The 14,994-nt window shown below is 36.5% G+C and overlaps 2 protein-coding genes across 5 annotated transcripts; one reads left to right on the top strand and one right to left on the bottom strand.

The window, feature by feature from the left end:
- Positions 1-2,833: 2,833 nt before the first annotated feature.
- LOC113323517 (serine/threonine-protein phosphatase PP1) lies at positions 2,834-5,776 on the top strand. Of its 4 annotated transcripts, none has more exons than XR_003347676.1 (5): positions 2,838-3,217; positions 4,139-4,698; positions 4,800-5,016; positions 5,117-5,206; positions 5,399-5,761. XR_003347676.1 is itself a non-coding variant. In XM_026571834.1 (4 exons), exons 1-3 carry the CDS (start codon positions 3,022-3,024, stop codon positions 4,983-4,985), a joined length of 942 nt encoding a protein of 313 aa, XP_026427619.1. In that variant the 5' UTR covers positions 2,834-3,021; the 3' UTR covers positions 4,986-5,016; positions 5,399-5,776. The 4 variants fall into 4 exon arrangements, 2 of the variants coding, with proteins under 2 accessions (XP_026427619.1, XP_026427618.1); XR_003347677.1 differs by having other exon boundaries at positions 4,800-5,021; XM_026571834.1 differs by lacking the exon at positions 5,117-5,206 and having other exon boundaries at positions 2,834-3,217; positions 5,399-5,776.
- Positions 5,777-6,384: 608 nt separating this feature from the next.
- LOC113323518 (protein MIZU-KUSSEI 1-like) lies at positions 6,385-8,003 on the bottom strand. Its single transcript, XM_026571835.1, has one exon. It carries the CDS (start codon positions 7,573-7,575, stop codon positions 6,673-6,675), a length of 903 nt encoding a protein of 300 aa, XP_026427620.1. The 5' UTR covers positions 7,576-8,003; the 3' UTR covers positions 6,385-6,672.
- Positions 8,004-14,994: the final 6,991 nt, after the last annotated feature.

Raw genomic sequence — 14,994 nt, 5'->3', positions numbered from 1 at the left:
TTAAGTTCATGATAAGGGTACATGTGAACAATATAAATAAGAACATAAGTTTAAAAACAAAATTACCTGGAGTAGAGTGAAATTCCCGACAAATTGGTTTATAACCGCCTTAGAGGCCCTTCTCATCTCCGTCATCAAATGTGCCATTACCACGGTGTCCCAAGAATAGCTATAGACGTCTTCCAACGGATCCAAGTATTGAAGGTAGTTTGCACTAACCCTGTTGCCACTAGTGTCAGGGAATACCCTAGTGCCAAAGATGAGTAACAGGTACGCAACGGCTGTATAACGAATCTGTGCGGGGTCCCATCCATCCTTGTCTTTTCTCTGCGCCGTGTTTTCAAACTTCTTCTTAAGCAGCGTCGGCTTGATGGCCTTTGTCCTACTAGTATTAGGTACATAGAAGCTTTCCACATAAGTTTTATAGTCCCAACCAAACAACTTGTTAGTAAGAGCGTGCAACTTCGACCATTCTAGATCCGGACAATGATCTCTTTCTGCAATTGATTTGCCGGTAATACTCAAGCCTAAAATGTTCTGAGCATCATCAGGGATCAAGGTCATCTCGCGAAACGGGAAGTGCATGGTATCTGATTCACCATGATACTTTTCGGCGAAGCAATTGACTGTCACAATATCTGGCTTCACATAATTTTCAACCAAAGGATATAGACCAGAATCCTTTACTAATGTTTGGACCTCTTCACATTCCGTAGACAAATTCCAATGAGACGCGGCTTGGTTTCGGCAAACACGCATAGCCTTCTTATGATCCTACAATTAGGAGATAATAAGATTAAGAGATTTTGCATAAATACAAAACAATACATATGCACGAGATAGAAATTCTTACATAGGTCTGATATATAGTACGAGCCCACGAGTCCTTGTAGCCAAATAGATACCCCAGATCATAAGAAGTTGCACCCAAATTCTACCACGATCAAGGTCAGGTATCATGTCATCAATATGATGAAGGTGCGAACCTTTAACTGTTACTTTGTCGTTGCCTTATGTCGGTTGTTGACTTGGCCCACCTTGTTCCACTACTGCTTGGATTTGAGTTTCCAATTGACTTGGATCAATCTCATTATCTTCCTCCTCACTTTCCTCTTCATCTTGCTCACCTTCCTCCTCAACTGCTCCGGTAGGTTCACGGATTACGAGTTTACTACGGTCACAACCACTCTCCCAAACTTCACCTCTTGTATCAGACCCCAAACGGATTTTGCAACCTTGGTCTTTCCCTCTATGAGGCAGAGGCTTAGGAGTACCAAGACCGTCCTTCCTTCTCTTTCTTAATGACAACATCTTTAGTTTTTCCTTTGTTAGCTTCCTTTGCTCTAGTCCTATTTCGGAAGAAGCACAAAATAAATATAAGACAACTAACTTTCATTTTTAATGCCGGCATAGATACACCACATAACGACATAGAATCATCACTACCGACATACGTTAACAAAGTATCGACTATGCCGTGACCAAAAAACGGCATAGTAAATTAAAACCACCACATTCCGGGAACTAATACCGGCATTGCCAAATAATTATCGAGGATGCTGGTAACTCCTAGGCAGTTCCTGGATACCAAAACACCATTGCCGGCACATACGTAAAATTCAAACAAATGACGTAACATGGTACCGACATGGAATCTAACCTAAAACCAATGCCGGTACCCATAACAAAATCCTAGGGTTTTCTGTTTATTAGAAGCTCACTGCCGGCGTAACCGAATAAATTCAAATTAATGTCGTGACTGAATACCTGCATGGTATTCAACCTAATTTCAATGTCGGTACAAAATATTCAATTTCAGGTAATTCACTAACTATGTGATGGCATAGTATTCATATTAAAATTGATGCCGTAACAGGGTTCCGATGTGGTTTTTATCCTGAATCGAATGCTGTAACATGGTTCCGGTTTGGTCGTTATCCTAAATCGAATGTCGTTACATGGTTCCGGTGTGGTATTCATACTAAATTGAATGCCGGAAGTTACTGAAACTCAACTATTTGAGTTAGGGTTTGCGATTTTGACCCAAACCCATATCTACAAATCGATTGAAACATTAATAAAACAGTTCAAAATCACTTACCTTCTCACAAAAGCCATGTTTACGAGAAGTTGGTTGTTGGAAGCCTTTTGTTCTTCTTGTTCTTGCTCTTCAGCAATCAAAGCAATCCTTTTTTGTTATTTTTGTTGAGCAATCAATTTTGATTTCGATTGGGCATCTGATTTCTTTCGTGGAGGCATTCTTATGGATTCAGGTAAGTTAATCGACGAAGAAATTTTTGAACTAACGATTAATCGTCGATGAAGAAGATGAAGAATTTTTTTTTCTTCAAAACCTAACCATAACCTACGAGTATGCCGGCACACAAATGGGGGATAACTGATTTTATGTTTGGTTATGATTTTAAGTTTTTTATTTTGTGAGAAGGATATATCAGTCTTTTCATAATGTTTTTTATAATTAATTAAATGGTGTTTTAATATTTCTCCCCAAAAAATACCCCTTAACGGACAACTTTAATTGAGGAAGTAATTCATGTCCCCAATTAGGCGTTCAAGATAAAAAGCTTATACGGAATACGGTGACTCAGCTGATAAAAGACGGGATAATAAAACTGAAAACTGATGGGAAACTAGAGCCGTTGGCAGTTTGGCACCTTCCCCACATCGGAGCTTCAGTTCTCCCACTTACTCTGTCTTCTTTTGGATAAACAAATAAAACCAAACACAGCACTAAAAAAGAGTCAGAAATTTTGGGAGAAAAATAAATAAAAAAATACATAAAAAATAAAAAGAAAGAAATTCTGAAGACTAGTTGGAGAAACAAAAAAACAAGTCTTTTCCTCCCTTTCTCTCTCTTTCGCTAGATATTATTTTCTAGGGTTTTTCATTTTTCTAGGGTTTCTTTCACTCGCTCTTGCCCTCTTTAATCATTTTAGGGTTTCAAAAGAGGGTAAGAAGAGAAGAGACGACGACGAAGAAGAAGATCTCTCTATCTTAACCATGGCCTCACAAGGAGGAATTGACCCTGTTATTCTTGATGATATCATTAATCGGCTTTTAGAAGTTCGTTCAGCCAGACCTGGTAAACAAGTTCAGCTTTCTGAAGCTGAGATCCGACAGCTATGTGTTGCTTCTAGAGAGATTTTTCTTCAACAACCTAATTTATTAGAGCTTGAAGCTCCTATTAAGATCTGTGGTAATTTTTCTCACTTTTACTGATTTTTTGTTTATTTATTCTTATTTATTGTTCCGTGTGAGAATTTCAGAGTTTGGAAATTCATAGTGATATTTGATCTGCGAATGAGGTGGAGATGATGCCCTAGTTGTGTGTAATTTTTGTGTGTTTTGGTTAGTCTCTTTACTTAGCATTGAGTATTTAGTGCTTATTTATGTTTGAATACTTCATCAACTATGTGTACTGTTTGGATAGTAGAATCAATGAAGAGGTAGTTGTAGGGAGAATGTATAACTGAATAGGATAAGCCTAATTCCATATGTTATGTAAAACTTGAAAACAGTTTGAAGTTTTTCCATTTGAAGTTGAGTTTAGTGATGTGCAAAATTCATCAGTTGAGTTGGTAGTAATTAAGTCCGTGCTAAGTTGAAGTTTTTATGCACCGGAAGTCTGCTTATAGTTCACATGAGTGCCTTGATAATTGTTATCTAATTCTGATAAGAAAAGTAGCTTTTGTGGGTTCAATTGCATATCAACTGTACTTTGGAGCTCAGGGTTGTCATGGTTTTATGTTGTGATGAGGTTAGGCAATGCTCCTGCATCATGCTGTCATTTGAATAGTTGCTAATTTTGCAAGCTTTAGCCAAATATCTCTTTATCACTGGCTAACTATCTGGATGGTTGTCTGAACTGCCACAATAACAGCTGATAACCTTCTAAGTCTTATAAACAGCTGATAACCTTCTATAAGTCTTATAAATTGTTAGTGGTGGGAAAAATCTTATAGTTTAATTTGCACAGATCTTTGAAATTAAATACATGAGGCGATGGAAATTTAGATAAACGGTCATTAACACCTATCTTTTTACTCTCCACTCGATGAATATGCCTCTATTTCCCCCATGCCTTGACCCTGTGTGTTTGTTTTGCTTTCTTATGCAGGGGACATCCATGGGCAATATGGGGATCTTTTAAGGCTTTTCGAATATGGAGGATTACCTCCCCAAGCCAACTATTTATTCCTAGGTGATTATGTTGATCGGGGAAAACAGAGTTTGGAAACAATATGCCTTCTACTGGCTTACAAGATCAAGTACCCAGAGAATTTTTTTCTTCTACGAGGAAATCATGAATGTGCTTCTATTAATCGGATATATGGTTTTTATGATGAATGTAAGAGACGGTTCAATGTTAGACTCTGGAAAGCCTTTACCGATTGTTTCAATTGCCTTCCCGTGGCAGCTCTTATAGACGATAAGATATTATGCATGCATGGTGGACTCTCCCCTGATTTGGCAAATTTAGATCAGATTAGAAACATAACTCGTCCTGTGGATGTTCCAGACACTGGTCTGCTCTGCGATTTACTATGGTCAGATCCTGGTAGAGATTCTAAGGGGTGGGGGATGAACGACAGAGGAGTTTCATACACTTTCGGTGCTGATGCAGTAGCAGAATTCCTAATGAAGCAGGACCTGGATCTTGTTTGCCGTGCTCACCAGGTTACTAGTTTTCACTCTTTAAACTATGAGCTTTGTTTACGGTCTCATATGTAATCTTTAACATTATTTATGCTGCGTAACATAACATTTCATGTATCCAGGTAGTGGAGGATGGTTACGAATTCTTCGCTGACAGACAGCTCGTGACAATATTTTCAGCCCCAAACTACTGTGGTGAATTCGACAATGCTGGTGCAATGATGAGTGTTGATGAAAGTCTAATGTGCTCTTTCCAAATTCTTAAGCCAGCAGAGAAAAAAAAGTTCATGATGTCAACAAAAATATGATATCATTATTCCTCAATACGAGTTGATCTTGGTAAGGTCATTTTTCATCACTTATCTCTAGTATCTTGTTATTGGATATCTTCATTTGCTAGAAATGGGATAGGTGGAGCACTAATTCTTGTTATTTACAGAATTTCTGATTGTTGCCTACTTGCCTTAACCATGAAATGAGCCACAAGTAGGGCTACTGAAGTAATGTTTACTCTGTTGTGGTTGATCTCGTAAGTCAAGTCCAGTAGCTCTGCATTTTTCTAGTTTACTTAGTCTATCGAGCTATGATTGAATGCTCGTTCTGCGTACACCCTACTTTGTTGAGTGGCATTTTTGCTCCCCTCGCTAGCAATAACCTGTCAGAAATTTGCTTGTTTCTATTCATTCCTCTCCCTCATTCTGAATTTGCGTTTACTTTGCAGGGTCGGACAAATCTATCGAACGCATATGCGAGCAAGGTCTCAAGCATCTATAGAACACATGGAGAGACTAACTTGGTTCCCCTCTCCCAAGTTGGTTCAGGGTTCTAGAATATAGTTGTTTTAAATTCCGTGAGTCAAGATTATTACCACAAGAGAGGAGTTTCATCTCCCTGTAATCCTTGTGTTTTGCGGGCAACTGCAATATGTGTACTGCAGAGAGAAGGCAAGGCAAATGCCAGATTATTATTTCTTATATCTTATTTACCTTTCTTCTTCCCACTTAGTTCTGTTTTGTCATTGTCCTTGTACATCTATTTCCTTAATGTTTTCTTTTGTTAACCATTTGATATTCATGAAAATACATATCAACTGGTATCATCCTGTACTTTTTCATCCAAATTCTTCATGTATGTTGTGCTAACATTTTCATCATTTTCGCTATAATGGTATGAGTATTGAAGTACCTAACAGTTTCAAGTCTTTAGTGGTGTTTTTGAGAGACTGATTTGTGCATCCCTCTTGTTAGGTTCTTCCCCAACTTCTGGTTGGAAGAATCTTCATATAGTTTAAAATTATGCTGGTGTGGTGCTCTTTCCCTATATGTCATATAGTTGAAATGGACAACAGAATTGGGGGATAGCCAGCCTTGGGTACTATTTGTCCCCGCTTAAAAACAATTACACCCTATTACATTGTGGCAGTCCACTTAAAAGTGTTTCCCCCTTGTGATCCCCTGACCAATTTGTCCCCTCAAAAAGAGAGAGAGGGAGAGTCTTGCAGTTGCAGGATCTGCCAATGTGTATGCCCTTCTTAAGTAATGGCCAGATCGGATAAGATTCATTAGAATTAAAGCCAAGTGAGGTGCAGAATCACATTCATTAGAACCAACAAAATCAATGGTAAACAAACTCATCAAAACAAAGGCTAAATCCATTCATTTCTCCAGTCTATGAACACTACAATCTTGTCCACTAAACCTCAAAAATGATAAAACACTTGCAGCCTCACAGAAGCAAACAAAACAAAAACAGCTGAACCCCAAAAACACCAGGAGGTAAAAGAAGTCTAATGATTTTAATTTAACTTATATATTTTCCTCCATCCAGGATCAGTGTCCACCCAACACCAGAGATCCTCATGCATGCCAGCCAACATGATCAGAACTGAAGAAAGAATATCAACTCCCCAAAAATACCTTTGAACCATAATTTATAGTCATAGGAAAGAATGTGAGCATCAAAACTTGTCTGACCAAAAATGCCCCTCCAATCTCATCATCTTGACCTTAACAAGAATATACTGAGCTCTTGACCACTGAAACCGTCTGGGTTAATAAGATGAAACGATTCCGAGTCAATATTTCCAATAACTCGTTCATAGTTAGCCCTCATGTAAATAACATCACCATCCTCACCACCACCTTCTTGATTTTGATGATGATCGCATTTTGCTGTTGCTGTTGTTGATGAAACCAACGATCCAGATGGAATAACACCAGCACCCACGGTCATTGATTTCATAGTTTTCAGAACCAAACGGTCTTTATCAGTTGTTCTTCTTCTTGATGCAAATCCAACTTTACGTCCATTAATACACATTGTCCATATTGGTATCGATAGTAATGGCAGTACACTACTAGTCGAATTCCTTCGAACATCATCTTTGCTGTTGTTGTTATTATTATTATCGCTAGCATTACGATGATTATTACACGATTCAAGAGCGATTCGAACGAGTCCACATTTCATTTCTTTAATAAGAGGATAAGTAGGTAATGAGAATTGAAGAAGTAATGAGGGTTTTGAATTTAAACGATCATATTGAATACAGAAACAAACATGACCTCTCCTGTGACCAAAGAATGTACCTATTACCATTGATTTTGATGATCTTGGTGGATTATTCACTTGATGATGATGATAGTTGTTTACGCTTTCATCTGTTGATGATGTTCTTGTTTCTTCTTCTTCTCCTTCTTCAATATCTTCTTGATTTTTCGTTTTTTCTTGATGGTGATGATCATCTGGTATATCATCTCTCAGTGAAGTACTTAAACGTTTCTTAACAGTGTGGGTTTTGTGGTTGTTGCTCATTCTCCTGTTAGAAGAAGAAGAAGAAGTAGGAGAAGGACTAAAGCAAGAACAGAGATATTGACAGAGATTGTCGGATTTTGTCATTACTGTAGAAAGAAAGACTAAGGGTTTGATTGATTTTTGAGATGAAAAAAGAAATGGGTTTTTCTTTTTCTTGTAAGAAACAGAAGAGGAACTGTAAATTATGGAGTTCTTGGAGAGAAGAAAGAATAAATTTATGGGTTTGTGATTTGGTTTCTGAGAAAAGGGTTTCTGTTGTTGAAGCAAACAAGAGATGATCAAAGAGAAAGAATATTAAGTACAGAGGAGGAACTGTAAATTAATGGAGTACTTGGAGAAAAGAAAGAAACAGAGTAAATTAAAGGAATGGGGGTTTTCCGCTAACATCTGAACCTATACAAAGATGATGATGATAAGTCTCGACTTTAGTACTCTAGAGACTAGTACTTGTATACTTAAACGGATGAACCCTCTTTTCTGTTTTCTTTTACCTGGTAAAGCTGCCTGCAACTAATTAGCAGGAACGGGAGGGGGTAATATTTGTTACCTTGGTGAACAACAACTTATACGGCATAACTATAAAACTGTTAAATCTCCAGTGAGATTCTTCATCATGGGATTATCTGACGGTGACGATGTATAGGGTTTGATACACATACCTTTACTGATGGGGTCAGGACATAGCAGTGAAAAGTGAGACTCTTTATACATTAAGTCAAATTGGTTTTGGTTGACTAGGCCACCTCATCATTAAACCCTTTAAGGCATACATGTGGCATACATGAATTTCGCTCTTGGTCAAAAACAAGATCAATGATGTTGACTAATATTGGTAGGGCTCACAGGTGTATATATATATACGCAAAATTTCTATATGAACCATCCCCAAACTCATAGAAAACCACTCCTCAGTCCTCACACGAAAATGCTTTATATCCAGGGATGATCCGGGAACTCATAGGTCGCGGCAGCCATTTCTGCCCATTTATAATCACAATGTGTTAGAGGGCATTATCTTCGATCATCCGATCCCCTCATAGAATTTTATCCGGTGCTTCTGGGCATCAAACTAACATCGATTTCTTCTTTTTTTGATTTTGAGTCCACTTGAAGACGGTTCATAATTCCCCTCTTGAGGGTATTTTAGGGATAACGTAGTTTTGGAATGGTTTTTTCATCCGTTTTTAAAACCAGATAAATTAACCGTGGGATGGTATCATGTCTCTCACAGGTCACTATTAGTTAGGTTTTAATAACATATATTTTATGGGCTATAATTGAGGAATTGTCAAAACCTTTCGTTTCAATTCTATTTTGTAATGAGAAGTTCCGTTTGAAGGATTTTTGGGCCCGTTGGATTCGCTGCTACACATTCATTTGTAAGTCATCTCAAACCTGCTGAAGTTGATTTTTCTTTTTTTTTTCCTTTCATGGAGGATTTCCTTAAAACTAGAGTTTTTATTAGTGGGTGTACATATGTTGTATCTGCCGCAATTACTCTTACAGAGGTAATAGATGAATTATTTTCATTTCATTCGTAAAATCAGGAGAAATCAACAGTTTACTGGACCAACTAATACTAACAAACTATTGTTTTAGATTCCAAGCAATGTCCATCCTGTTAGTAAACCATATGCTAATGTTATTCTGCAGACATTCTATATTAGTCTTTCTTTTTTTATAATTGGCTCTTTCATAGAAATAGGTAGTATTCCTATCCCTCATATCCAAGTTCCCATCTAAACCTCTTCATGCCTAACAAGTCCCTCTCATTCTCTTTCTTCAAACCTAATGATCAGAGAAACCTTCTCCAACCGAGCCTTTCCCTCTTGAGATATGCTCATTTGGAGTAGATCTAAGCAGGTAATCTCTCTTTACTCGTCGCAGTACTTATTTATTTTCTCATTTTCTTATATCGGTACTAAGTGTTCAGTGTTTAGTTAGGGTTTGTTTTCTCTTGTTTTTAGATCAAATCTTAAATATTTGTTTACTTAGGATAATTTAGTTCTAGTCTTTTGTTTGTTTTTGGATTTTTAGTAGTTTTGTTAAGGTTTTCTTAATAATGATCAAGAACAACAACAACAACATTAAAATATCTCCAGCACCAGCAGCAAAAACTTGCCCTAAGATTTTAACAACAACAAGAACACCAATGCTGAGTTCGCTAAAGCATACCCATTCAGTCCGATTTTTCCCTAGGATAACCGATTTCGGTTACTTGTGTACCTATACTACTATATGGTTGGAAAATCGTTGATTACTGGAGGGATCTAATTAAGGATCCTATTTTTCCATTATCAATAGTGTTACTTTAACTTTTAAGAAAACCTTGAGAAATTATTCGATCTTTGAATCTTAACGTCGCTACTCCATGTAAATTTGTTAAATGATTCAGATATCTCGTGCCAAATCATGCCATTTAATTTGTTATTTACGAATCAACATGGGATGGTTAGAGATCTTTTTGAAATTGGATTCTTTATCACTGACGTAAAATGATTTATAACCAATTTGATCATGAATCGCTCTAACGATATTATTAACGTAATATATATATATATATATATATATATATTACGTTAAGACAATGAGAGCATATATAAATACTCGAGTATTTATATATGCTCCATCAGAGACAACATAAGCAATAACAACATCCAAGACACTTGCAGATAAATCAACAAAAACACCAGCTAACAACCACAAGACATTTATTCCTATTCAGATACCGACTGAATCCACCTGATTCAGGCAATTTTTTTTTTATTTTGTTGATCCATGTTACATGTGTTACTATAATAAATAAAAAAAATTGAGAAATGGTTGGGTACTTTGTGGACCCTAGCATTTGCGTTTTTTTGCATATTTTTTAATTGGTTTGGATAAATTAGATATTCATAACAAACCGTTCAACCCTTGCTACATGTATTACTATATAGATGAAGAAACAAACCTTGAGAAATGGTTAGGTCCTTTGTGGATCCTAACATTTTTGTGAATTGCTGATTTCTTAATCAGTTTGGTTAAATTAACGTTCATGACCAGGCTATTTAACTTAGTCGTATTACTATTAAGTAGTTAAACTTAATGCTTAGTCGAATGTAAGGATAGGGCATTGAATGAGAGGTTAAACTTAATCTGCGCTCAGTTGAGTGTAGAGGCTACTCAATTTTTCCGTTCCTTCATTGTCACCCTGATTTACTCATTTTTCTGTTAAGATCAAGCTTGGTACTTGACATTTAGTATCATCCAGTGGATTTTTCCTTTATCTGCAATGACTTGAGGTCCATCTATAAAAGAAGTTGATGCTACAACAAAAGAGATGACATCTCTGGTGAAATCACTTACAGATCTTCATATAAAATAATCTACAAATCGTGTTGAAGCTGCAAAGAAGCAAGAGGAATTGTTGTGCAGAATGATTGCTTTGGTCCAAGAAACTAAAATCCAATTCAATGCACTTATTACTTAGTTGTCTAAATCTACACCAAATACACCCTCATCGAATGCACAACCTTCTTCTTCCGGTCAAGAAACTCATTCTCAACATACTTTTCAGTCCAGTAATTGTTTAGATCACAACTTCAAAACCCCAAAAATTGATTTTCCTAAATTTAATGGATAAAATCCTAGAGGCTGGATCCATAAGTGTGTGCGATTTTCAACTCAAGAACTTTCCAAAACAGTAGAAGACAGAGTTTGCCTCTGTGCACTTGAAGGGTAAAGCTGATTCATGGTTTTTGGACTTTCAGACTGGCAAAGATTTTATCTCTTGGTTTGTTTTCGCTAATTCCATATGTGAACGATTTGAGGATTTAACCAATGAAATTTTTGTGGGATGCTTTAATAAATTAACTCAGTTGACTTTTAAGGATGAATATTTCGAAATATTTGAACAACTTAAAGCTATAATGTTTAACAATAACCCAAACCTTAAACATGATTATTTCGTGATGATCTTCATCAGTGGGTTGAAAGATATTATTCTAAATTCTTTCGAAATGCATAGACCCACACCACTCTCTCTCAGGCATTTTTCCCAGCAAGATTACAGGAAAGTGCACTCGATTTTAACAAAAACAACATCCAAAACCCTCCACTTATAAACAACCTACAACTTCCACTTATTTCAACAAATTCACCCCTAGTTCGCCGAAAACCACCACCTCATTACTTACTCCAAACATCCTAACTCCTTTTTCACCTACATCCACCAACCCCGCTAAATCTCTTTATATTCTACCTATTAGGCGCTTATCAAGAGAACAACAAAACATGAGAAGGGATCAAGACCTGTGCTACAATCGTGATGAAAAATATTCAAGGTGTCATAGATGCAGACCACAACAATTGTTTGTGGTGGTAACTGAGGAGCAATTCGATGATCCTACCCAACATATACCAACTACAAAAACTACATATTCCTTAGTCGAATTAGATATATAAATATCTTTACATGCTCTTACTGGCATGATAAATTCTGATACTATTTACATTACAGGGTTTATCAAGAGACATGCAGTCATCATTATAGTGGACACATGAAGCACTCATAACCAGTGTTTTAAGAACGGAACCAGACTGCCCGGTTGGACCGGTGAACCAGTAAGAAAAACGTCCCGATTCAACGCTGGCCCACAAACATGTTAAACAAATCAGTGAATCGGGAAAACCGGGCAGTTCAAATAGTGAACCGCCTGACCCATTTAGGTTTTTAGGCGGTTCACCGAGTTTACTTTTTATTCTTTTGTCCATAGAAACTCAGTTGATTAATGAGAAATTTGGAATCGGGATATGATCGACGAATTTGTAAAACTTGAAGTTTGTTAAAAGCATACTTGTAATTTGTTTTGTGGATACTCATATCAGATAATCAATCAATTACCATCGATACTCAAAGGCTGACGGGTTTGATATTTCCTAAGATAAAACTTTAAATTATTAAAAAAAAAAAACACAACTCATTACATTTATTTCCACTTCCAAGCTAGTGCATAACCGAAGATTGAAGAAGGAAAAATAAATATATAAAGAAAACAGATAGAGAAGAGGAAGAGAGATAAAAAGGTTGTAAATGGGGGAAGAAAACGCACAGACACGGTACTTTAAAGTTTAAACTTCAGGCAGCGCTTCCAATGGTATAAGATGTAAATAGTTAAACTAATAGAGCAAATATGTTAGCAAGGCAAGACAAACTTGGGACGTTCATTAAACAAAATCCTAAAGATATAATAAAGAAAAATAGATATGTTTAGTTAGTCATCTGTCCACATCTTTTTGGTATGTAATTTTGCATGTTAAGTCTTTACAGTCAATTAATCAAGTGGCTTCTTATATATACATTTGATCTAGTGACCCCGGTCGAACCACTGGTTGAACCAGCTGAGCTTGACTCAGTAAAATTTTTTTAATTTGATGTTCGTTCCAGTTTTGAAACATTGCTCATAGCTTTATTGACTCAGCACTTGCAACCCAACTTGCTTGTGCAGTACAACCTACAACTCACATGCTTGTCACAGTGGATAATGGAGCAAGAACTACTAGCACTGGTGTGTGTGTCACAATCTACATTGGAAAATGCAGGGTCAAGATTTCATTTCTTATTTAAGACTACTTCCCCTAGATGGTTGTGACATAGTCTTAGGAGCATATTGTCTAAGCACTCTGGAAGATGTCACTTTTAACTTAGCAAAGCTCTCCATTTCCTTTCTTCATAAGGGGAACCACATCACTCTTCAAGGTACTACATTCAATCCATCACGCATGATGATGAGTATGATTGCAATGAAAACATTTCTCAGAAAGAACACACCTGGCCTAGTGGGCCAATTTTTTCACATCTCTGCTACTCCCACACAAGTTGACATACCTTCTGAAAGACAAAACCTCTTTTATGAGTTCAAAGATGTCTTCTTTGAACCAACTCAACTACCACCTCAAAAAAGTTTGGACCACAAAATCCAGCTTAAACCTAATGCTCAACCAGTCACACTAAGACCATACAAATGTCTTAATATTCACAAATCAGTGGTAGAATCCTTGTGCAAGAAAGATTACAAGCTGTCATAATTCAAGATAGACACAACCCCATTGCTTCTTTTATACTTTTAGTGAAGAAAAAAGACAATACTTGGAGATTTTGTGTGGATTACAGGAAGCTCAGTGATATCAGTATAAAAGATAAGTTACTTATCCCTATTGATGAATTACTAGATTGAATGGTTCAATCATTTTTACTAAGCTTGATTTGAGATCAGGCTACTACCAAATCAGAGTACATGTTCAAGATATCCATAAAACTGCATTTACAACACACCATGGCCATTATGAGTTCAATGTCATAAAATTTGGGTTAATAAATGCACCTGCAACATTCCAAGCATTAATGAACTCTGTTTTTAGTCCTTATATTAGGAAGTTTGTTATTGTTTTCTTTGATGACATAATCATTTATAGTAAATCACACTCATAACACTCATAACATGTTCAACACCTATTACTGGTTCTTGCATTGCTTATACATCATCAACTTTTTGAAAAAAAACTCCAAGTGTTGTTTTGCTCAATCCTCCTTATAATATTTAGGTCATATAATTACTGCTGAAGTGGTGGCAGCTGAACCTGAAAAAATCAATTGCATGCAACATAGGCCAAGTCCCACTAATTTGAAACAACTAAGAGGATTTCTTGGCTTAACTGGATACTATAAAAAATTTATTGGTGGACATGGCAACATTTGTAAACCTCTAACTGATTTATTGAAAAAGAATTCATTCAAATGGTCTCCACTTGCATTGGATGCTTTCAATGCACTCAAGGTTGCAATGTGCACAACACATGTCCTTGCATTACCTTATTTATCTAAACTATTTTTGATAGAATATGATGCATGTACTACTGGTGTGGGAGCTGTTCTTATGCAAGAAGGAAGACTGATTATTTTTTTTGTTTGTTTTTTAGTAAACCTCTAGATCCTAAATATTTAGGCTACTCTATATATGGAAAGGAATTACTAGCTGTTGTAATCACAATTACAAGATGAAGACATTATCTCATGGGCCATCACTTCTTCATAAACACTGATCAACGGAGTATTAAGTACTTTATGGACCAGAAGATGAATATCACAACAGTATTGCAGCAAAAATGGTTGATGAAATTATTAGGTTTTGAATACACCATCCAGCACAAGAAAGACCTTGAAAATAAAGTTGTAGATGCACTATCAAGGATTCATTTTGATACTTCCACTGCCAATTGCAACACACTGAACATCTCTGCTCCAACTTGGGCTCAGGATTCATTATGATCAAGACCCTACAACATTTGCATTAATTCCTCAATTCTTGGTGAAGCCAACCTCAGTTCCAAATTATTCTTATCAAGATGGCATCATCAAACACAAAGAAAAGATTTTATGTGGGTGTTTCACACAACTTGAAAACCAAGATTTGAGAATCTATTCACTCTTTTTTCATAGGTGGTCATTCAGGGATGCAAGGA

This window comes from Papaver somniferum, chromosome 11 (genome assembly GCF_003573695.1).
Source record: "Papaver somniferum cultivar HN1 chromosome 11, ASM357369v1, whole genome shotgun sequence".
Classification (NCBI taxonomy): Eukaryota; Viridiplantae; Streptophyta; class Magnoliopsida; order Ranunculales; family Papaveraceae; genus Papaver; species Papaver somniferum.
This window is presented reverse-complemented; position numbering and strand designations above follow the sequence as displayed.